The sequence below is a fragment of the Bactrocera tryoni genome, unplaced genomic scaffold (genome assembly GCF_016617805.1).
Source record: "Bactrocera tryoni isolate S06 unplaced genomic scaffold, CSIRO_BtryS06_freeze2 scaffold_25, whole genome shotgun sequence".
NCBI classification, from domain to species: domain Eukaryota; kingdom Metazoa; phylum Arthropoda; class Insecta; order Diptera; family Tephritidae; genus Bactrocera; species Bactrocera tryoni.
This window is the reverse complement of record NW_024395977.1, coordinates 29,572,889-29,597,607: the sequence shown is the minus strand read 5'-3', so window position 1 is coordinate 29,597,607 and position 24,719 is coordinate 29,572,889. Positions and strand designations below refer to the sequence as shown.

The following is a 24,719-nucleotide window of genomic DNA, read 5'->3' as shown; positions in this document are numbered from 1 at the left end:
CTTTCGGCTGTGGTTGTATTTTTTCCTTACCATAGCAGCATCGCAAGCTCTGCTACATGGTCAGTCAATAATTTTGCTTGTTTATTCGCGTCATTTGAACTGCTTAATTTTTCGTCCATCATTATTTTAAATAAGTCTTCATCTATTGATTCGTCTTTCCATCCTCTACTTTGACCTTTTTTTGGCCACCCAGTTCTCTTTTGGCACTTATTACTATTGCAAGTGTCCATTATTATCGCTTGGTGGTCACTATGTGTGTATATATCACATATTTGCCACTTCATCTTTCCTGCTAGGGATCTCCTCACAAACGCAATGTCGATTATGGAACCATATCCATTTTTTTCAAATGTATTCTTGGTTCCCGTGTTTAACAGCACGACATCAAGTAACGATAATGCTTTGAGCAAGGCATTCCCACGTTGACTTGTTTTTCTGCTTCCCCATTCCAAGGCCCAAGCGTTGAAATCTCCTGCAATTAGATTCGGAGTTGTTGTTTGGGCATCTCTAACAAGTTCGTCAAGAATTTTTTTGTACGCTTCTAGCGATAAACTTGTTGGCAATTAACAACTATAGATGTGGGTACCACAAACTTTTGCTCTAACATAGAACGATCGGCTAGTCAGTGTTCTTTCTTGCCCCGCCTTATCGCCGCAGACCCATATTGCCACTTTACCTGTGCTATCTGAGACCCATGTTCCTGTCTTTAGACTTTTGTATTGCTCGCATATTATTGCAAAATCTATTTTCTTTTCGTACACTGTTTGTTTTAGCAGTTCCTGCGCTGCCTCGCAGTGATTTAAGTTTAATTGGAGGATTTTCATTTCCTATTACTGCTTGCTTCTAGGTAAACTGGACATCTTTTACTGCCGATTTGATGATTTGTATTCGGCCTTCCATTGATTTTGCAGGATACACAAAATGGTTCCTTCACACATGCTTTAGCAAAATGTCCCTTTTCTCCACACTTCATGCAGCATTTGCTTCTGTCTTCTGGGTTTGTGCACTTGCCTGCTATGTTTCCATATTCGAGGCATCTGTAGCATTTTTTAAAGTTCGCAGTTTCCCTTACTCTAGTAGGTTTGTGTATGCTTTATGTGTGTACCAATGTCATACGCACATATTTACATACATATGTATGTACATATGTACAGATGAGCAGCGCGCATATGCTATTATTGATAAGTGATAATATGATTTGAATTCGCGAAAGCGAACATTAATTCATTTGTATGTATGTATGTATGGTCATGATACATGTGAATATAAGTTTTGAATGATAAAATATACGATTAATGTTCATTTATCACTATTGTAATATATTTCAATTTTTAAATAATATTATGATAGTTTGTTACATAAATATGTAAGTATGAATATGTATATCTAAGACAAAAAATAATAAAAAAGGTTTTATTTTTACATTAACTACGAATATTGCTCTGAAAAAGTAATTTAATTTAAATATATTCAATTGTACATGTATTCATAAATATATGTACACAAAAAAATTCATACGAATACACATGTTTGCATATAAACGTATAAAAATATAAGCAAAAGAGCGAACATACATATGTAAGTCTGTTATAGCATTGACAGATGGCAGCGTTAAACTAGATTAATTGCATTTTTCGGGATTAATTCAGGAGTTACCGCAGCTAACTCCATTGCTGAATCCAAAAATAACTCTCAAAATTTTAGGGAGTTTGTGAGATTTTCGTTGGCAACATTGTTAAAAATGGCCAATTTTCATCTTATGTGAATGAAATACAAGCAACCCTGACAGCTGTTTATCAAATTCTCAATATAATATCAATAAAACTTTTACGTTATGATGCAGTTTTAAAAATAATGTGTTGATATGCTTTTGTAATAAAAAATGGTTTTGGTATCTTCTATCAATTTTCATTGAAAATATTATAAAAAGGACAATGAGCTGTTTATGAGAGTTTCAAACTCGCATAGCTGCCGTCTGTCACCTACAAATTTGGGTCTGATTAAGTGCGCAGTTAATCCGGATTAACGCTGCCGTCTGTCAAGGCTATTAGAGCAATATATAGTTTTGAGCATAATTTTTATTCCACGCGCTGCTCTGTTCAAGCAAAATGTTAAAATTTCTGTTGCAGAGCTGGCTGTGGTGAAACACCTCCATCTCGACCGAGTTAGCCAAAAATATTTTTACGTTCTTCGCGCCGTGAACCTTCTCTATGATAAACGTTCTCTGTTATAAATATACGTTCTCTGGTTGTACAGTAGATCATGCAGTAATTTATCTGGGCTCTCGACTGTTTGTTGCTGGACAAGCTTATGTAGCACTTATGCGTTGTAGATCTTTGGACGGTGCTCGAATTGAAGAACTAGACTGTTCAAAGTTGACAGGTAAAACCCCATGTAACATTGAAGCTTTAGAAGAAATGATTCGATTAAGGGGGGGGGGGGGTAAGGTTTGTTTCTTCGAAAAAAGACCTTTTTTCGTGAATTTTTTTAGAAAAAATTATTGCTGTAGGTTTATTTTACTTAATATAATATGAAAGTACAACATTTGAAGGATACTTTAAAAAAAATTTATCGAAAAATAGCGAGGAATAACGGATTTATCGTCGATCTCTGCAGGCACCTCGAAAAAAAGTTGTTGTGCGGTGACCAGCCTATAGCATCACTGGATCATCTGAAATCAAAACATCAAAATGCTTTATTTAGTTTATTAGTTTATCTTTCAAGCCAAAATGACGATTTTAGACGAAAAAACCGACCTATTTGTTATTGTAGAATTCTTAGAAATTATAATTTTTGGAAAACTCGACGTCATTCGAGAGCTATATATATGTAGAATATTTGTACAAAATTTCAAAACGATCGAAGCGGTAGTTATTTCTGTAGGCTGGTCACCGACTTTAAAAATAACATATTTGGGAAAATCGATTCAAAGTTTTGTACACTCAGCGCAGGTAGGTAGAGGTACCGTTATTCAACCTGTTGTAACTTCGTTAGTTTTTCTCCGAATGACCTAAAACTTTAACACAATATTCTTGAGATGTTGATGGTTCAGAAAAAAAAACTTAAACAAAAATGGAAAAAAAAGTTGTCAAACCTTAACCCCCCCCCTAAGATGTAATAAAGTAATAATTCGTAAAGTCGTCAATAGAACTTAATCGCAAATAATATAACAATTAGTCGATGAAAGGTTACGAGTAGATATTAAATGCTGCCTAATTATCGATTTACTTAACCCATACTACATGTCATAGTTCATATTTTAACAAATTTGGGGTTTTCACATCAAACTAAAAAAATAAAAATATAGTTTAAAAAAACTAAAAAAACTCGCTTTTAAAACATATCAAACTAAAAGGTGAAGAATAATTCCTGCATTATTGTGAGAAAAGCGTGGGGTGCTTGGTCATATGTATATCGAGCATTCCACGCTTTTCTCACAATAATGCAGGAATTATTTTTCACCTTTTAGTTTGATATGTTTTAAAAGCGTGTTTTTTAGTTTTTTTAAACTATATTTATTTAAGTTTATAATGGGTATTTAGTTACACAAATAACCAAAGAGACAGATATAACTGAACTGTTTTGCGGTTATTAACAGTAGTTCGGCGATATTTTGTAATTGACGGTGCACCGTCAAACTGTAGTGTAGACTCCTTCGCCTTATTATTGTTCTTGTGATTTTTTTTATTCTTTAGTTAGTTAGTTTCGGCTTGTTAATTTGTATTATATCGCTCCCGTTTAATGCAATTTGTTAATATCTGCCCGCGATTTCTTCACGCTTTTAACTTTTCGTTTTTTCTTTCTTTTAAATATATGTAACTAATTTTTATTTTTTCGTTTGTGGTGTTTTATCTTAGGTGCCTTTCAGAAAGGCTCGAAGGACCATTTGTGACGCTGGAATACTTACGGTTTACTTATTAAAAATGAAAACGCTTTGTTCTCAATTGTAATGCCAACACTCTGTATACAATTTTATTTAATTTTTATAAAACAACTTTATTTTTATTTGGTTTTCCACACACTGCGGGACACTGCTGGAGATATCGGCAGTAAAGTCACAAAAAGAAATAAATTTCAAAATTAAAAAAAAAGATTTCGGCAGATGTGATGCTTGTCGAGAAGTTTTAAAATCTAACAAAATACAAATTCATCATAAACTTTAAAAATACTAAATTTGTCTTAACACCACCACCACGAAGATGAGAATTGCGGTATAATATTTTCGTACATACTACATATGTTTATATTATATATATTTTGAATAATCTTTGATATCTATTCAAGGCGTTCAATCCAAGCAAAGCCGCAGGAAAACGGGGGTTTTCAAAACGACGCTACAAAAGTAGACCGATAGGGACACCATTGACGCCATATTTTTTCCCGCTCTTTTGACATTTCTCTTCAGTAAGATTCGCCATTTCATCATGGAAAGATATACGATCCAACAACGTGTCGATATTATTAAAATTTACTATGGAAATTCGGAGTCAGTGGCCTCAAATAAGCACGATACGTTCAATTTATGGTCGTCATAATCGTCTTGTCAGATCAACAATTGAGCGTATAGTGGAAAAATTTGTATCCACTGGGACAGTACAAAATATTCCCGTGCCAGTGAGACAAAGAAGTGCCCGTAGTGTCGAGAATATTGCTGCCGCTGGCGCATCAAATAGCGAAAACCCAAATCAGTCTCTCGCACGTCGTTCTAAGCGTTAGGCATCTCTGTGATGTCGTAGTGGCGAATTTTGCGAAAATATCTAACCTTCTTCTTTACAAGATCAAATTGACGTAAAAACTGAAGCCGCTTGACCACCAGCATCGTTGTATGTTCGTAAATTGAGCTGAGCAACAACTTGAAAGTAATCCGGATTTTCAACGAAAAATAATCTTAAGCGATGAGACTTATTTCTGGCTGAATGGCTTCGTCAATTAGCTTGCCCGCAGTTATTGGTCAGGCAAGAATCTACACGTACTCCATAAGTCACCATTGGATCCCGAAAAAAAATACAGTTTGGAGCGGTTTTTGGGCCGGCATCGTCATTGGGCCGTACTTCTTCCGTGATGATCAAGAACGACACGTTACTGTGAATTGAAATCGCTGCCTCTCAATGAAAACCGAATATTTTTGGCCCGAACAGGACGGCGTCACAAGCCACACAGCGAATTTCACAATAGATGTATTGAAAACCAAGTGAATGTGTTATCTTACAAAATGGCTCAGTCAATTGGCCCTCTCGGCCGTGCGATTAGACGCCCTTAGGTGCACACGCATACGAGTCACTAGTACAAGTGACACAAGCGCTCAATACAGCAGGGTTTCCGTTGAAAAAGATAACGGCGAACCACCCTAATATTTTAAAGGACATACCTAAAGAAAATCTATTAGACACTAATTTCCTAAAATTCGAAGAGGAAAGCACAACAAAAACTTTGGTGATACAATGGAATGCGATTTCTGACCAGTTTTCATACACTAATGAGGCAATATCCGCACTATCAGCTATGACAAAGAGACAAATTTTATCCTCGGTGGCAAAACTTTTCGACCCCGCAGGATGGCTTTCGCCAATAATGATACAAGCAAAAATTCTAATACAAGAATTGTGGCTAGACGAAACTGACTGGGATGAACAAGTGAAACCACTTCGTTTAGAAAAGTGGTCCCAGTTCGCGGGTAATCTGAAGGATATCTCACAGATACAAATCCAGCGATGGATAAATTATGTCACAGAGCACAAAGTCGAACTACATGACTTCTGTGATGCCTCTGAAAAGGCATATTGTGCCACCATCTATGTGCGCACACAATCTGACACAGCGACCACCAGTCACCTACTGGTAGCCAAGGCAAAAGTGGCTCCGCTAAAAACAATAAGCCTGCCACGACTAGAACTATGTGGTGCGCTACTACTAGCCAAACTCGTATCCATAGTGCAAACGCATCTAAATATGACCAAATATAAATTGTATCTCTGGTCTGATTCCGAAATTGTATTAACCTGATTAGAAAAACCTCCACATGCATGGAAGACGTATATTTCCAATCGAACGTTTCAAATCCTTGACCTAGTGGGATCAGCCACTTGGCTACACGTGGCCAGTGCTGACAATCCTGCTGACCTCGCCTGACCTTGCAACCACCACTCTTTGGTGGAATGGCCCTCGATGGTTAATAGAATCCCCCGATTCTTGGCCACGATGGCCCATACGCAATATAATTGCCCCCGAAAGTCGAAAAATCGACTCCTTTCACACGACATTGGATGATACTGACATCCTTGAGGGATTTTCATCATTCAGGGTAATCGCTTACGTGCTCAACTTCATAGAGCGACTCAAACTTAGAATTAAGGGAATACGCACAGCATATCCCCAAGGCGATACATTGACGCACCTAGACCTAGAAAAGGCAAAGGTCGCTCTTATCACTTATACTCAGTCGCGCCACTTCAGCTGCGAGATTTCACTACTAAGAGAATTGAAGCCGATTAACAAAATGAGCTCACTCTTAGTACTAAATCCATTTCTGGATACGAAAGGTCTGCTTTGTACAAATGGTCGGCTTGCTAACTTAAGCCTGACATATAACGAACTCCATCCTCTAATAATACCAGAGAAGTCTGGACTTGCAACATTGCTACTCAAGTATGTACATATACTAATGTTGCACGCGGAACATCGCCAAATGCAATATATAATCCGCCAAGAGTTCTATATAAGCCTCAAATAAAAAAATGCATTTTCATGTGCAAGATCTGCACTATGCATAAACAGAAGATGAGGACGCAGATTATGGCAGCACTTCCACCGGAACGCTGCAACTTCGCTCTGCCTTTCACTATCACAGGTGTTGATTTTGCTGGGCCTTTTCAGATAAAGGCGTCCATGCTAAGGTCTCCTACCCTAATGAAAGGCTACGTGGCTGTCTTTGTCTGTTTTACGACAAAAGCAGTGCACCTCGAGCTATGTACTAATCTGACAAAAGAAGCTTTTCTCGCGGCATTTGCTCGCTTCGTCGGACGACGCGGTTTTCCGTCCAAACTTATGAGCGACAATGGAAAAACCTTTATCGGAGCTCAAAGAGCCACAGAAAAACAGTTTGTGGACTTTATTAAACAAGTCTCCCCTGAGGTTGTACAAAAGTACGCCCCCCGAGGCATTAATTGGCAATTCATCCCCCCAAGAGCTCCTCATATGGGTGGTTTATGGGGATCAGCTGTAAAAAGCTTCAAATCCCTCTTAAAAAAGGTAGCTGGAAACTACAAATTTAATTACGAAGAATTTACAACTCTATTAATTCGCATTGAAGCCGTTCACGGCCACTAACAACACTCCCGCAAGATCCCTCAGATCTCACAGCCCTAACACCAGGGCACTTTCTCAAAGGGGCACCCATTCTGGCCACACCTGAGCCAGGCGTGGTATCGCTATCCTTGTTAAATCGATGGGAGAGAATTAAAATTCTCCATCATAATTTCAGTCGCAGATGGAAAGAAGACTATTTAAAGGACCTAGAAAACCTCCATTATGGCTCAGATCCGCGACGTTGATCTCCGTACTCAAAGCGGAATACTCACCAGACCGCTGGTTAAATTATGCTTTCTACCAACCGCGGATAATAACGAAAATCCGACACTAAATGAAAATAAATCAATAAAATCGCAACCCGCAACCAACCGTTAACAATAACAATAAAAATTACAAAAAATGGTCGGTCAATACGACGACCCAGTCATGCCACATAACGTGGCACAATCACACATTCTATTTATATACTACCATGTATATTCAAATACAATTTTTTACAGAGATCAAGATGGACGTGGACATGCCTACATTCCCAACACCAACTGTTCGGTCGGCAACTAACGGGGCACGTACTGGGCCTACTCCTCCACTTCGCCCAACCAATGCGACTGTATCGACTGCCGCTCCTGGTAGTGGCTCACGAGAAGCCCCATCAACGCCATCCGCTTCAGTCGAGTCGCGTCGCATCCGATGCCCGCTATGTCGCCGGAAACATCGACTCCAGCATTGTGGGCTCTTTAAGGAGCTAACACCGACACAACGCCAGCGTGTTGTCCAGGCACATGAGCACTGCCTCAACTGCCTGTCGCACACGCTTGGGACGCAGGAGTGTGCTTCTTTCGATTTATGCCACACGTGTGGCAGACCACATCACACGCTGCTGCACAGGACCCCACGGCGCGATGCAGGTCGGCCAGCTGCCCCAAGCACGGGTAGATCAACGAAAGGAAACCGGACGGTACGACGCCGAACTACTGCAGCCCGGCCTGCGCCCCATCAATGGCGTTCGCACCACGTTGCACCAACCAGGCGTCTTCCCAAAGCGCCACAGCATCGCCCCGCTACTGGACTCAGCAACGTAGTTGCAACTCCCCAGCAACTACAAAGATTGCTAGGCTGAATATTCGCCTAGGTGGGCCTAAATACACGAATACACCACCACCACCAATACACCACACACACAGAACCCACATTCCACAGGATCCACACATCAACACTACCCACACGCGAGAGGACATCCACACACGCAAACACATACCACCACTGGTGAAAAGGGTCAACTAAAAAGTTTAAGATCAGTCTTGTTTTGAGCTACAAACGAAGTATACGCATCGCCGCTTGATTCTCGCTATCTCGATCGTCGCCTGCCCTAGTTTATCGTCAGTGTGCTTAACATATTTTAAAACGGATATTGTGACTTTCTAATCATACATTCAATCATATACATACATCCTATTTGCAATATCGGAAATAATAACCTTTAGATTCAATTGAATACAACCGAAGCCGGGTGTTTTATTTAAGACAAAAGGTAAAATAAAGTGGTAAGTGTCTTACGGGTAAAGTGAAGTGCGCATCTACCTAAACACCTCTCATGGCGAAATTACTCGCATCTGTAGTTAAATCAAAAAGTTTTGAGAAATCTGGTTGAAATAGTTCAACTTGTTCCTTTAATTTTGTTTTAAAATATTTGTATAGCTTTTATAGCTTCTTTATCTAATGTAATTTCTTTCTTAGCTGACATTTTTTTACTTGTTATACCATTTTCTTCTTGTAGATGTATGGTTAGTTTTTGAAGTGAAACTTCTTTACGCGCGCTTGGCTTGGGGAGTAAGCTGACGAACGCGTTACGAAAAGTGTGATCAGTCGAGGCGAACGGTAATTGCTGGTACATGTGTACATGTGTACGCATACATATGTATGTTTTGTATGCTTGTGCATTATTTGTTCGGAAGTGTATGCAAATATACATATGTATGTACCAGAGACCTGCACGAGTAATTAAAAAAGTAACATGTTAGCAAGCGGCGATGCCGATGCGGCGAGTACACGCTACGTAACGGTACTTTGGCATCGTGGGCATCGGCATCGTGGGTATCGGCATCGCGGCATCGCCGATTACTAACATGTTACTCAATTAGTATTGTGCGCGAAGAAAAGAACTGGCATTTTCGCAAAGTTTTTGAATTTGTGCTATTATTTAAATCTATATAATGGAAATTTTACAACGTATTAAAAGCGGTGTTTATAAAATTAGTGATGCATCGGGTTCAAGTGACATCTGGAAGTTTTACAATAAAATTGTGGATACCAAGACGGGGGAGAATGTACCCTATGTTATATGTTCACTTGTATGTTGTATGTATGTACTTCGTTTCATTTGCCATTGACGATACCAGATAGTAATCGTACGACGCCACGATGCCGCGATGCCGATGCGCAATGTTACCTTCGCATCGTGGTAATCGTCAGAAGTGTTACTTAGTAACGTAATCGTACGATGCCTACCTTAATCGTGCAGGTCTCTGGTATGTACATATAAATATATATGAATGCAAGAACATGCAGATCAATGCGCGCGCATGTAATACATTATGTATATTGATAAGTTATAAAATCATGATTTAAATTTCTGAATGCGCACATGCGTATACATAATAAGATTATGATATGAGCATGTGCCGAGACATAAGATTAATATGATAGAAGATGTACATACATGCATAAAAAATTTGTTTATGTTCTCTGTGCGAGAGGTGTGTTTTGTACACATTTTTCGCTGTTCAAAATGAAATAAATATCAAGAATGATAGAAATAAGATTGCGCAATGCGCATGTTTGCTTTCAGTCAGCTGTTCTTGGTGACGTCACGGTTGACTTATTATTCGCGCGCGCCTTTGAATGTGAAAGAAATTTGCAGTTTGAAATGGGTAATTATAGGATTTTGATTACAATAATTTTACTTTTATAACCAAACACTCTTACAGGTTTAAGTTCGCGGAGTCTAACAAAGTTGCTACCTAGCGCTTTTCTCACGTTAACCAGATTAACTCCTGCAGAGGCTAATGAACGGCAGAAAAGAATGGAGTCTCGTTTAAACCACTGTTTCTTATCCTAATTGTAATAATATTCTTAACTAACAATTTATTCCCTTTATTTATAAGCATGTATGTATGTTTATTATATTTTTGCAGGCAATATTTTTTCAACGTGTGTCAGTTGATCTAAATTCCACTGACCCAATTGAAAAAATGATGACTTGAAGATTCTCAACAACGACGGGCTTGAAAATTTGGCAGGGTACATCTGCCACAAACTTAGTAAAGACAACCCCGAAATTTGTGCCAATTCAGAAAATTGTTCGTCTTATACCTGGGTGGATCACCTTTCTGAAGGAGGACTCTCAAAACCAACAGATATGTTGATGGAGCATATGAGAGCCTTGCAAGCAGTATTTGACGATGTAAATGGTACTGATTTGCATATATGTACAAATTACCACCAGAAACACTTAGATTTAAGTAATTTTGTAAATTGTAGCTTGAAAGTAAAAAAATAATTGTTTTTCAGAGCAAGAATGTATTTTAGGATTCGTTCCTTAAATAAAAACTTTATCGAACACATGTATAGCAAAAAAAGAAAATTAAATAAGACAATAAATTGATACTCGGTCACAAAATATTCAATCTTTTTATTTGCATAAATGTACATATATGGTTGAAACAAACACAGCAAAGAGACAAACTTAAATAATACAATGAAAACACAATTAAATGAATATGTAGGTAAATGTTCACTATTAAATATTCACTTATATTGATATCTTTTATTAATATTCACTTATATTGATGTCAACTTTTAATGATATTCATGTTTTTGTATGCCTACAATACAAAATTGATTCTTATTGCAAAGAAAAACAAGCAACAGAAAATCAGCTGATTGTACGTTGGTCAACCGTGACGTAGATGCGCAGAACGAACAAAATTTGAACACCTCATTGCGCAATTTTGTTTCTATCATTCTTGAATAAATATAAACGAAATTCTTCGTTGGGAGTGTATTTCTGTCTCTGCCTATTCTCTGCTTCGGCATATATGCAATGTCATCATATGCCGTAAATACATATATTTCTGTCTCTTCATATTCTCGGTTAGAATATGTGAGAGAATTGTAAAAAATGTTAAAATTGCGAGGCGAATTCCGACCTACAATAAGGGTATTCCATCAAACTCATAAATGCCTTGTATATATTGTTGTGATCAATTTAATATCTATTAGTAGGAAATATAATATAACACAAAAATATTTATTAGTATAGTATATTATGTAAAAATTAAATAAAATTATTAGATATGCAAGTCAAAATTGACTATAAATATTACTATGCATGCATTCATACAAAATTATACTCAAACTTGTATTGCGAAATTCAAGCGTAAAAATGTTAGATCAGCAGGAGTGGCAATTTATCAGAAATCGAATGATACCTCGAATATAGTAACTTCGAACATGGACATTCTATTACGACATATTCGTGAAGTTGATATTGGTCAGTCATCAATTGGTGATATATGTGCTGCTCACTGTTTTTGGACGATGGAACAAACATCATAATGGTAGTTGTTTACATTTCGCCCAATAACACAGTTAATAATATCATAAAGTTTATATACAGAAGGCTTATGATTTAGATTTATAAAGGCACTTGACGCAACAAGTGCCAAAATGATTTGCATAACATTGTTTTGTTTGAATTATTCAATTAATTCAAATATTATGCCAGAAAATAGCAAAAAAGAAAAAAAAACAACAAACACATTCGGGAGCTGTAGCACATGAAAATTTTCATTTGCTCTGCTGTGCTACCGCTCCCAATTTTTTGCTACCGCTACGCCAGAGCATAGCGCAGAATTTAATTTTTTGCTCCCGCTCTAGTTTTTTAGCTAACAAAACTCGGAGCAGAGTAGAGCACATACTTTACATTGTTATGCTAAGGCTATGCTGCGGCTCCCGACAAAGTGAGAGCGGTAGCAAGAGTAAAATGAAATGCTACGAGAGTAGCGTAGTTTTTCAAACGCTGGTCATAAGCACACTCACTTTTTTGTTAGTTAGGTTTTGTTATTTTGCTATATCCTTGTATAAATTTCCTATAATATCCCGCCATACCTAAAAATTACCTTAATTCTTCCAGGGTTTCAGGTATCGGATGCTTGTCTAATGTTTATACTTTCTTTGGATCTACCGTTATCCTATTATGTTTTATTAATGTCCTAAATATTCGACTTGATTTTTAAAGAAGTGTGATTTTTCATCAGAGATTTTCATATTTGTTTTATGTAATGCGTTTACTATTATTTGGATGTGTTTAATATGTTCTTCTGGTGTCGAGGAATATATTAACACGTCGTCGATATATACAAACGCAAATTTATTAATATTTATGTTCTTGTAGAATATCATCAACACATCTTTGAAATATTCAGGGTGCTTTTATTAATCCAAAGGGCATTCGTATGAATTCATATTTTGCTTTTCCCTATCTTCTAATCTTTTCTTGGGTTTTCCATTTTCATCTAGACCCTTTTTTGGTACTGTCCCAACTGGTGAGTTATAAGGACTTCTACTAGATTGTATTATATTATTCTTTAATAATTTTTTTTATTTCTGAATTGATGAAATCGTTATCTGCATACGGATATTGGTATTGTTTCGTCCAAACAGGTTCATTACTTTCTGTCCTAATGGTTGCTTCTATCGTTGTGGTAAATGGTAACTTTTCTGTTTTATTATTTCTCCTAATTATTTCTCTAATCTCCTCTTCATAATTTTTATTATCATTTGTGTAATTCATTTTTTGATTTTTGTTTTTATTTGTATATTTTAATTGTAGTGACGTGAAATCTATTTCTGCATTTAATTTTTTTATTCCACAAAATCCTATTATCATATCAAAATCTATAATATCTTCTAGTTCAAAAAATGGTAAATCATGGTGTTTAGGATTGTACTAAACCAGTGTTTCCCAAAGTGGCGCCAACGCCCCCATGTGGGCGCTGCAGGTATCAAGGGGGGCGGTAAGAGACCCAGAAGGAAAATGGTGGCGTTGTGTAGAGGCCTGGGGGGTTATTTGGAATTTTATTTATCTATGAGGCCACTTAGACAACGACTACATGAGCTCTCGACTCTCAACAACAACCTGTGAACATCAACTAATATGAATTAAAAGATTGCTCAAACTCGGTTCTATATTTCTCTCCGCGTAGTTCATATATCTGTCCTATTTTATTGAATACAGAAAAAATGAAAAACATGTCAATCGGTCGCTCCGTTTCACAACGGGGCATTTCGACAGGATAGAATTTATAGAATACTAACTGTCAAACGTACCTATTGCTATTGCCATTGCCAAATCTGTATGTGGGCATTTGCTATCATAATATAATCATTTGCGCAAAGGTGTAGGGTAGATAGGTTCGAGCTGATGTAGCGAATGCTTTGAGCTCTTGAATAATTTATTTTATCACTTGCGAAATGACGTCGGTAGCTGATGTAGGGCACGTTTTGAGCTTTTGAAGTCCTTAAATCTTTTATGTGGAAAATAAAAAAAGGATCTTTATCCTTTCTTACAAATGTATTTCTGGGGAAAATAAAAAAAGGATAAAGATCCTTTTTTTTACAAATGTATTTCTGGGGAAAATAAGATAATTAGAAAAGGAGAAAGATCCTTTTTTACAAATGTATTTCTTGGAAAAATAAGAATTCATATTTTTGGACTACTATATGTGACCTGGTCTACGAAAAGGGAGCTAACGTGCGAAAACTAGTTTTCTGGGAAAATCTGTTTCAAAATAATCGTCAGTTTCTCGTTATCTCATTAATTGTTCTCCTTTTTTTTGACACCTAAGCCCCTTTTCCTTAGACCAGGTCACATATAATCAGCCCTATTCTGCATTTCTACTCGAATCGAAATTTTCTCCGATTGGCAACTTTGGTATTCTGCGTTTCGATTCAACTTCGAAAATTCCAATTCTATGTATTCTGCATTGCGATCGTAATTACGTTTTTGTACGTTGAAGTTTTGTTGGCGGAAAGCCGTTATATATTCATTTTCGTGCATTTGGATAAAATAATTTCCTCAAATATGTAAGTAAAACTTTAAGATTATGGTTGTAAAAGACATAATGGTGGTGTCCTTGGTTGTTTGTGCTTCAATTATATTTTTTGATATGTTTGCAGGTCAAAAGTAACAACGGCAGAGCAATACGAAAAATTGTGTGATATGATGGCCACGAAAAGAGATATTGCGCAGGGCTTCCAAAAGCGACCGAAGGAAGAAGTACAGGAGTTTTGGGAGGAGGTTGCAAGGAATTTAAATGCACTTGGCCCACCAACAAAAGATTCCAATACATGGAGAAAGGTAAGGTATTACCTACAATTAATTTTAAAAAATTAAGTTAAATCTAACGTTTTCGTGCAGGTCTGGATTGACTGGAAATGCTACATGAAGCGAAAATTATCGCATAACAAAAAAGAAAGGATGAGCACCGGTGGAGGTCCTTGCCGTTTACAACGCATAAGCCCACTTGATGAAAAGGTGATAGCTTTGACGGGTTTGGAAACGGATGATATCCCTTCAACCAGGAGAGCTAGCAGCCAAAATAGAGAGGCGAGAGCAGACAAGCAGAGCAAATCTTCATTACTTAAGCAACAGATACAAATCAAAAAGAATTTTATGCAGAGACGAAAACATTCAATGAAGCTGCCTTTGGTAAAATGGAAGAAGTTACTTCATATTTACGACACATGAATCGTTCTCTAGAAACTTTGGCGGAGACTGCAGTGAAGCAACCTGAAGAACAGAAGCGACACAATAAAATTAAGGAAGAGCTGGTGAAGGAAAAAGTAGAAATAAAAATGCAAATGCTTAGATTAGGTCCAAATTATAAGCCGGATTCAAAATAGTCATTTTTTAATTGTTAGCCTTTTATTTATTTTACTATTATTCATTTATATAACGAGCTGTGAAATGAAATAAAAGCATTTACTTTTTTTAATATAGGAGCTGTAAAATGCACTGAATGCAATTGTTTTTATTTAATAGAGTAATGTAGGGCATATTTTGAATAATGCATTGCTCTCCTCCTCAAGTAATATCGCTGCCGCTACTGATTCCATGTTAGTGTTTAAAAAAACGCGATATAATTTCTTTATTTTAATAAACCAACAATAATTTGTGTATTTTTGCTTTGTTGTGTTTCATTTTTACACGTTTCAAAGCAAACAGCTGACTTTGAAAGAGCTACAGCTCTTCCTCTTCTTCTTTCAATCCAATCGTAACTCAGAATACCTATTTTCGATTCAGACGGAGCGTAGAGCGGGAACGTAATCGAAATGCAGAATAGAGCTGAATAATTGTGCTTAAGCATTCCTATATAAACAATGTAATATTTATTTAATATTCATTTGTGGTTTTGCGCGCAATAGATGAGCATTACTTACGCCTCCTTTACACTACTTGCGAAGTTAAACGTATTTCTCAAAGCAAAACAATGTCGGAAGTAAAAAAGAAGAGACGGAAATACTGTGCGGAATACCTTAAATTCGGATTCATTGAAAATCCCACAAACCCATCCTCGCCTTTGTGTCTTCTATGTCTAAAAACATTTTCGAATGAAGCAATGAAGCCTTCAAGACTGCAAGGTCATTTGAATAAAATGCATCCAGATAAGAGAGACAAGAATGTAGCATATTTTCAAGACCTAGAGAAGAAGCATAATACTCAGCCAAGTGTAGCAAAACTGTTTTCGGCGGCTGCTAAGCAAGATGACGACGGACTTCGAGCTTCGTACAATATCTCTTTGTTAATTGCTCAAAAAGGCAAACCACAAACATCGGAGAAGAGTTAATATTGCCAGTAATAAATGAAGTAATAACTACCGTGCTTCATAAACCGGCCGCAGATATTGTCCGAAAAATTCCTTTGAGTAATAATTCTGTGCAAAGACGAATTGATGAAATGGCTGAAAACATTGAAGAATCATTGTACGATCACCTGAGGTCAAGTCAATTTTCAATTCAGCTGGATGAAACCACTTTACCAACTAATGAAGCATTGTTGTTGTCTTACGTGAGGCTTATTAAAGATGAGAAAATATGTGAAGAACTATTATTTGATAGAAATTTAGAGACAGATACAAAAGGCGAAACCATATTCAATATATTGTAAAAGTTTTGCGATGAGAAAGAAATTCCTTTGAAAATTATTATTGCCGTTGCTACGGATGGCGCTCCGGCTATGACAGGGTGCCATAAAGGCTTCATAGCGTACTTAAAAAATAAAATTCCAGATGTCCTTGGTGTACATTGCGTTATTCATAGACAACATTAAGTTGCTAGAAACTTAAGTGAAAAACTATTTCAATCACTGCAATATGTCATCAAAGCAGGCAATAAAATCCGCAACAGCTCTTTGAATGATAGATTATTTCATCAGCTTTGTGTTACTAATGACGAGGATTTCAATCGTTTGTTGTTTCATACTGAAGTTCGTTGGCTATCAAGAGGCAATTGTCTGACTCGATTCTACAACCTGTTTGACTCTGTTATAGAGTTCTTGGAAACTAAAGATACAGAATTTCAAGACAAGCTCATAACATCAAAAAATGATATAGCTTACATGACAGACCTGTATAAATTGTTCAACGACATGAATCTCCAACTGCAAGGCGATAAACTAAATTTAATTAAAACAAAAAACGGTTTGGCTGCTTCTTCACAAAAAGAATCTGGGTAGACGTGAGTTTCAAAATTTTCCGAATTTATCAGTATCATGCAGTAACGACGAATTGTTTGCCTACTGCCAACATTTGGAAAACCTCCACATTGACTTCACCGAACGATACCAGGACATTTTGAACTTGGAAATACCAGGTGTTGGATCCGTTTTCAAATGTCAACACAGCAATGTCACCTCAGCTGGAAGAAGAACTTATAGAATTGACAACAAACGAGGAAATAAAAATCAAGTTCAAAAATGGTTACCAAGAATTTTGGCTACAAAAACCGATCTCGCAATTGTACCCTGGATTGTGGTCAATCGTTCAACGATTCTTGATAGCATTCCCATCGTCATATTTGTGTGAACGTGGATTTAGTGCCGTGACAACACTGCTTACTAAAAATAGAAATCGTGTGCTTGTTACCGAACGTGGCGACTTGCGACTGTGCTTGAGTAAATTGAAACCTCATATTAACACAATTATTAAACAGCATCAGATTCATCCTTCCCATTAGTTTTTATATATGGATCGATTATTTTAGTTTTATTTTTAATAAAATATTCTCTGTTTTAATACTACAAAGTTGTGTTTCAATAATCATTCTTATTGGCAGGTGGAGCCCGTAAGAGTTAACCTGAGACCTAAGCGCCGTTGTATGTTAGCTACTGCGCTTAATTTGAAGTTATAGTGGTTTTTACATAGGTGAAAAAATGGGGGCGCTAAAAAATATTTATTCTCAAAGTGGGCGGTAGACAAAATAAGTTTGGGAACCACTGCACTAAACACTCAAATTAACCCGTATGACGTACATATATGTCTGCACTGTAATAAAACTACGATTCAATTTCAATATATTTATTTCAACTGTATTTGGTACTCTCCAAGTACCATCCAATTCATTTGACCGACAACAGAGAGCAATCCTTTGCTCAACTCAACCTTATATAGAACAAGTAAGGAAGGGCTAAGTCCGGCTGTCACCGAACATTTTATACTATCGCATGGTAAAGTGATAATCGAGATTTCATTATCCGTCATTTACATGTTTTTCAAATACCGTATTTGTGTAAAGTTTTATTCCGCTATCATCATTGGTTCCTAATGTATATATTATACAGAGAAGGCATCAGATGGAACTCAAAATAACGTTATATTGGAGAAGGCGTGGTTGTGAACCGATTTCACCCATATTTCGTACATGTCATCAGAGTGTTAAGAAAATATTACATACCGAGTTTCATTGAAATCGGTGGAGTAGTTCCTGAGATATGGTTTTTGGTCCATAAGTGGGCGAGGCCACGCCCATTTTCAATTTAAAAAAAAATGGGTGCATCTTCCTTTTGCCATTTCTTCCGTAAAATTTAGTGTTTCTGACGTTTTTTATTATTCAGCTAACGCACTTTTAGTGATTTTCAACATAACCTTTGTATGGAAGGTGGGCGTAGTTATTATCCGATTTTTTCCATTTTTGAACTGTTTATGGAAATGCCTGAAAGAAACGACTCTATAGAGTTTGGTTGACATAGCTACAGTAGTTTCCGAGATATGTACAAAAAACTTAGTAGGGGCGGGGCCACGCCCACTTTTCTAAAAAATTACGGCGTGGTTATTATCCGATTTCTTCCATCTTTGAACTGTATATGGAAATTCCTGAAGGAAACAACTCTATAGAGTTTGGTTGACATAGCTATAGTAGTTTCCGAGATATGTACAAAAAACTTAGTAGGGGGCGGGGCCACGCCCACTCTTCCAAAAAAATTACGTCCAAATATGCCCCTCCCTAATGACAGACGGACGGACGGACAGACAGACATTCGGATTTCAACTCTACTCGTCACCCTGATCACTTTGGTATATATAACCCTATATCTAACTCTTTTAGTTTTAGGACTTACAAACAACCGTTATGTAAACAAAACTATAGGGCATATTTTGAATAATGCATTGCTCTCCTCCTCAAGTAATATCGCTGCCGCTACTGATTCCATGTTAGTGTTTAAAAAAACGCGATATAATTTCTTTATTTTAATAAACCAACAATAATTTGTGTATTTTTGCTTTGTTGTGTTTCATTTTTACACGTTTCAAGCAAACAGCTGACTTTGAAAGAGCTACAGCTCTTCCTCTTCTTCTTTCAATCCAATCGTAACTCAGAATACCTATTTTCGATTCAGACGGAGCGTAGAGCGGGAACGCCCAATCGAAATACAGAATAAGAAGCTGAATAATTGTGCTTAGCATTCCTATATAAACAATGTAATATTTATTTAATATTCATTTGTGGTTTTTGCGCGCAATAGATATGAAGCGTGCCTTACGCCTCCTTTACACTACTTGCGAAGTTAAACGTATTTCTCAAAGCAAAACAATGTCGGAAGTAAAAAAGAAGAGACGGAAATACTGTGCGGAATACCTTAAATTCGGATTCATTGAAAATCCCACAAACCATCCTCAGCCTTTGTGTCTTCTATGTCTAAAAACATTTTCGAATGAAGCAATGAAGCCTTCAAGACTGCAAGGTCATTTGAATAAAATGCATCCAGATAAGAGAGACAAGAATGTAGCATATTTTCAAGACCTAGAGAAGAAGCATAATACTCAGCCAAGTGTAGCAAAACTGTTTTCGGCGGCTGCTAAGCAAGATGACGACGGACTTCGAGCTTCGTACAATATCTCTTTGTTAATTGCTCAAAAAGGCAAACCACAAACATCGGAGAAGAGTTAATATTGCCAGTAATAAATGAAGTAATAACTACCGTGCTTCATAAACCGGCCAGATATTGTCCGAAAAATTCCTTTGAGTAATAATTCTGTGCAAAGACGAATTGATGAAATGGCTGAAAACATTGAAGAATCATTGTACGATCACCTGAGGTCAAGTCAATTTTCAATTCAGCTGGATGAAACCACTTTACCAACTAATGAAGCAAACAACTGTTATGTAAACAAAACTATAATACTCTCCTTAGAAACTTTGTTGCGAGAGTATAAAAATGATATGTAAGCGAACTGGCGAAAATAATAATGTTGTTATTGCATACGGAACCATGGTCTGACCAAAGAACAGTATAATCGTATGATGTGCCAAGCTAAAACGTCACCTGACAATCGTGCGTCTATTTGTTGTTGTATACTGCACAATGGTCTGACCCAAACAACGGTAGAAATGCCGAAACGAAAATGAGTCACCTGATCATGGCGATGCCAGATAGGGCATCTTGTACCTGGATAATGGTGATGCCAAATTGCACAGCATAAATCATATAAATTTAGTGAACTTATTATTAATCGCTAACATTCCTGCCCGGCTGAACCGTCGGGGTTCAGGAATCGTCGATTTGGATCAATAAAACGGCAAATCTTTTGCACTCGACGTTGACAATGGTGCTTAACAAAAAGTCCTTCAGGTGTACGTTTCTCACTGTTATATTCAATATATATATATATATTTATTGAAGCGTAAGATTTGGCGACCAATTATGCGATAGAGATGTTTTTTTTTTTGCTGAACGCACAGCTGCCTCTCAAAGACCTCCATAATGGGATGCAGCTGGAGTGATGAATTTCCACTGCGTGCCGAAAGATGCAATATGCTGAGTTGCATATATATTTCTCCAATTTTGAAGGTCTTGATATAGAACTCGACTAGCACCTACAAATTGCGTTCCGTTGTCGCTATAAAGGATCGAACATATTCCACGGCGGCTTATGAAGCGATCAAACACATCGATAAATGCCTGAGTCGACAAATTTTCCGCAAGTTCGACATGTACGGCCTTTGTAGCCATAAAAATTAAAATCGCTCCGTAAGTTTTGCTCATTGTAGTGGCTCGCTTTCCTCCATGACGAACGTTGAATGGCCCGCAGTAGTCCAACCCGGTATGGGTAAAGGGTGGGTCAATCATAACTCGGGATTTTGGAAGTGATGACATCTGTTGCTGCTGAGTTACTCGGGAATGTCGACGGCATTTGACGCACTGATGAATATATGACTTTACAATCAGGCGTGCATGCATAATCCAAAATCGCATGCGTAAGTAGCGCAGCATGTCCTGTAACCCACCATGGAGACAGCACCTATGAGCATTACTTACGAGAAGTTTTGCCAATGGACAGGTATTGGCAAGAATGATTGGATGTTTTTGCTCATACGGTAATTCCGAATTTGTTAACCAACCACCAACACGCAGTATGCCTTCTTCGTCTAAAATCGGGTTCAGTGGAAGCAGGTTACTTGACAAAGCGATGCTGGAACGAGATTTAAGTGCTCTAACTTCAGAATGATACATTTTACCTTGGCTTTGACGAATATGCGTGATTAGTGCCCATTCTTTCTCTTCAGCAGTAATCAACTCCTGTGATCTCTGACTTCTGAACGTCGGCATAATACGACGAATTCGAGCAGTTGTATTCCGTAAGGCACTCAAACGGCTAAACCTTGCTACCAAAGGTATTCGTTGTGCTCGAAAGGATGTCATCAGTAAACCCTTCCCGCTGTTATCGCCAAGATGCACAGTTAACGGACGGCTTTCCCCGTTAAAAATTTGATTTTCCTCAGCTGTTAGACTTGGTAAAGCTGACAATGATTCATTAACCGCATGAATAAGAGGAGGTCCGTTCCACCAAAGTTCGTTCCCCATGAGTGCTATAGGTGTAATTCCACGGCTGGCGCAGTCAGCGGGATTGTTTTCTGAACGAATGTGTCGCCACGCGTTTATATCCGATTTTAATTGTATAAAAGCTATCCTATTGGCCACATATTGCTTCAATGAGGAGGGTTGCCGCCGAATCCAATGGAGAACAATTGTTGAGTCACTCCATAAAGTGTAAGCCGTATCTTCCAATTGCAAGGCGCGACGTATGTTGTTCATAGTTGTAACCAATAGCTGAGCTGCCGAAAGCTCGAGGCGGGGGATAGTCATTTCCTTCAATGGAGCAACTCTTGTTTTTGCGACAATCAGATATGTATGGAATCCTCCGTTAGCGATGGTGTTTCGCAGGTAAATAACTGCGGCGTAAGCTTTGGTACTTGCATCGCAGAACCCATGTAGTGTCGATACAGAATGTTCTCTGATCCCCACCCATCGTGGTATTTTGATCCTTTCGACAGTCTGTAAACTGTTCCGGTATTCCATCCAAGTCTCTCGAAGATTAGGTGGAAGAGGCGTATCCCAACTCAGTTTCGCCAACCATAGATTTTGAACAAATATCTTGGCCATCACGACAACTGGTGCCAGCATACCCAGCGGATCATACAAACATGCAATATCACTAAAAACAATCCGTTTAGTAGGAATTGTGTAAAAGTTACATACCTTTACCTTGAAGAATAACGTATCAGAAATAGGATTCCAGTGAAGGCCCAATACCGTTGTGCTGGAATCGCTATAATTTCTCTCCGATGCTGACGCCTTAGAGCCACTGATTCCTTCCATAGTTTGAACGCAGTTGGAATTCCATTTATCTAACTCAAATTTACCTTGTTGAAGAATGGCATCAACGTCCCGTGCACGGTTGATGGCCAGTTCTGTCGTGTGGACACTTTCCAAATAATCATCAACATAAAAGCTATGATGGATGCTGTCACGTGCGGCGGCTGCCCGGCTGACGTCAGCGATCACTTTCGAATTATCGTATTCACACTGTCTCAATGACCTAATAGCATTAAAAGGACTGCTTGCCATATCGTACGTCACTGTGTTAAGTTGATAGGTACGCAAGAGTTCATTAGGGCACTTCCTCCAAAGGATCTGTTGCCATTTTCGATGCCTGGAATCCACCATTACCTGTCGGAACATTTTTTTGATATCGGCTGTGAGAGCTACCAAATACCGCCGAAATCGATGAAGTATGTCAACCAGATTGTCCTCTAGTTGTGGTCCACTTATTTGCGTATCATTAAGAGATACGCCGTTCGTTGTTTTAGATGATGCGTTAAACATTACTCTGAATTTAGTCAAAACAGCATGGTGAGGGATGTAATAACAGCTTCCCATGTTAACTGGAAGAGCATCGATTGCCTCCATATGTCCCAAATTAATGTATTACCTCATGAATTCCACGTATTTCTCCCTCAGTACATAGTCCGCCGAATGTGAATTTCCAAGTGGAGGGGCATCAGATCGAAATGGTATCTGTACTATGTATTGACCACTCGGATGTCGCGTAACCGTACTTGCGAAAATATCTTCACATTCGTCCACCTCCGTCTTGATGTTATCAGGAGGCTCCTCTACTTCTCAAAATTTTCTTAGAAGTTTATGGGTGGTAGAATCATCGGAACCGTCAATGAGTGATGAAAAAACGGTTGACTTCGACTCTTTCGATGCTACTGGACCTAGCACTACTCATCTCAGACGGGTGTGTAATGCACATGGTTCGTTATAAGAAACGACAACAACGTCGTTTAATACGAGAGCAGGCCAAATATCTGCGCCAATCAGTAGTTCTACGGGACCTGGTATACCGAATGCCGGATCAGCTAAACAAAGATTCCTTAAATGATGACTGGTCCTGATGTCTATATTAGTAGAAGGAGTCATAGACGTGATTGAATCAATGATGTACGCATCGAAGCTGATCTGGAACTTCTCGTCCACCTGAGACTGCATACTAACTCTGACAACATCTTTGGTACGGGTTGAAAGGCTTTGATCCATACCCTTGACTTGAAACTCGCAGGGACTTCTAGGAAGATTCAAAATAGTTACTAATGATTCGCAAACGAAGCTCACTTGGGAACCAATATCGCAAAGTGCTCGACATTCCTTTAAGCAACCCTTACAGTCAGCAAGAAGCACGTTTGCCGTTGCTAAGAGAATAGTCTGGTCACTCTGTAAGAGAAATGACTGGACATCGCTCCATGATCATTGTTGTCGAGGAAGTACCTTTGGAGCCACCACTTGCGCTGCAGCCGACGCTCCAAGAGTAAATCTGTCAGAAGTACCTTCAACGCTCCTCTACTGGGGCCTTCTACATAGAAGAGTATTGTGTTTCTGTTGGCAGTTGAGACATAAACCAGATGGACAGTCGCGATTACGATGGCCGGCCTTTAGGCAATTGAAACATAGTGATGCCTGCTTCACTAAGTCCCAGCGTCCGTAAAGTTGAAGGTTACGAAACTTTTGACATTTCGTAATGCGACGAAACTCATTACAAGATGGGCAATTCATTGCCTTGTCAGATGCTACCAACGGATTAAGAATTTTTCCGGAGTTCATAGTCAGATACGCCTTCACGACACGACTTGGATGTGCGTCCGCTTGAAATATGTATGTGGAGCAATTGGCGACGATGTCGGCAGGTTAGCTGCACGCCGTTCCACGAACATTATCACTTCTTCCATTTTCGGAATTGCATTGGATTTTAGGCTCATTCCCCACTCGGTTCGAGTAACAATCGGTAGTTGCGGTAGTAGCAGAGGTACGGCTATATCATCCCATATATTTTACTAGCACATTCATCAATTCAAGTGCTCTGAAGGAATTACGTACACTATCCACAAAATTAAGTAGCGTAGCTCGAGATTCTGATGGGTGGGTTGGTAAGTCTAGAAGATGCTGAACATGATGAAAGAGTACGGGGATTGTCGTAACGTTGTTTCAGTTCAGGCCAGACTTCTTCATACCC

The 24,719-nt window shown here is 38.2% G+C and overlaps 2 protein-coding genes across 2 annotated transcripts; one reads left to right on the top strand and one right to left on the bottom strand.

The window, feature by feature from the left end:
* Window positions 1-14,292: 14,292 nt before the first annotated feature.
* LOC120780858 lies at window positions 14,293-15,118 on the top strand. The gene is made up of 3 exons (XM_040113094.1): window positions 14,293-14,454; window positions 14,548-14,728; window positions 14,789-15,118. Coding segments are annotated over exons 1-3 (513 nt in total). The 5' UTR covers window positions 14,293-14,452.
* A 4,206-nt stretch (window positions 15,119-19,324) lies between these two features.
* On the bottom strand, window positions 19,325-22,888 carry LOC120780857. Its single transcript, XM_040113092.1, has 3 exons — window positions 22,603-22,888; window positions 22,406-22,569; window positions 19,325-19,333 (listed from the first exon to the last, which is right to left on the bottom strand). The coding sequence occupies exons 1-3, from the start codon at window positions 22,886-22,888 to the stop codon at window positions 19,325-19,327; spliced, it is 459 nt and encodes a 152-aa protein (XP_039969026.1).
* Window positions 22,889-24,719: the final 1,831 nt, after the last annotated feature.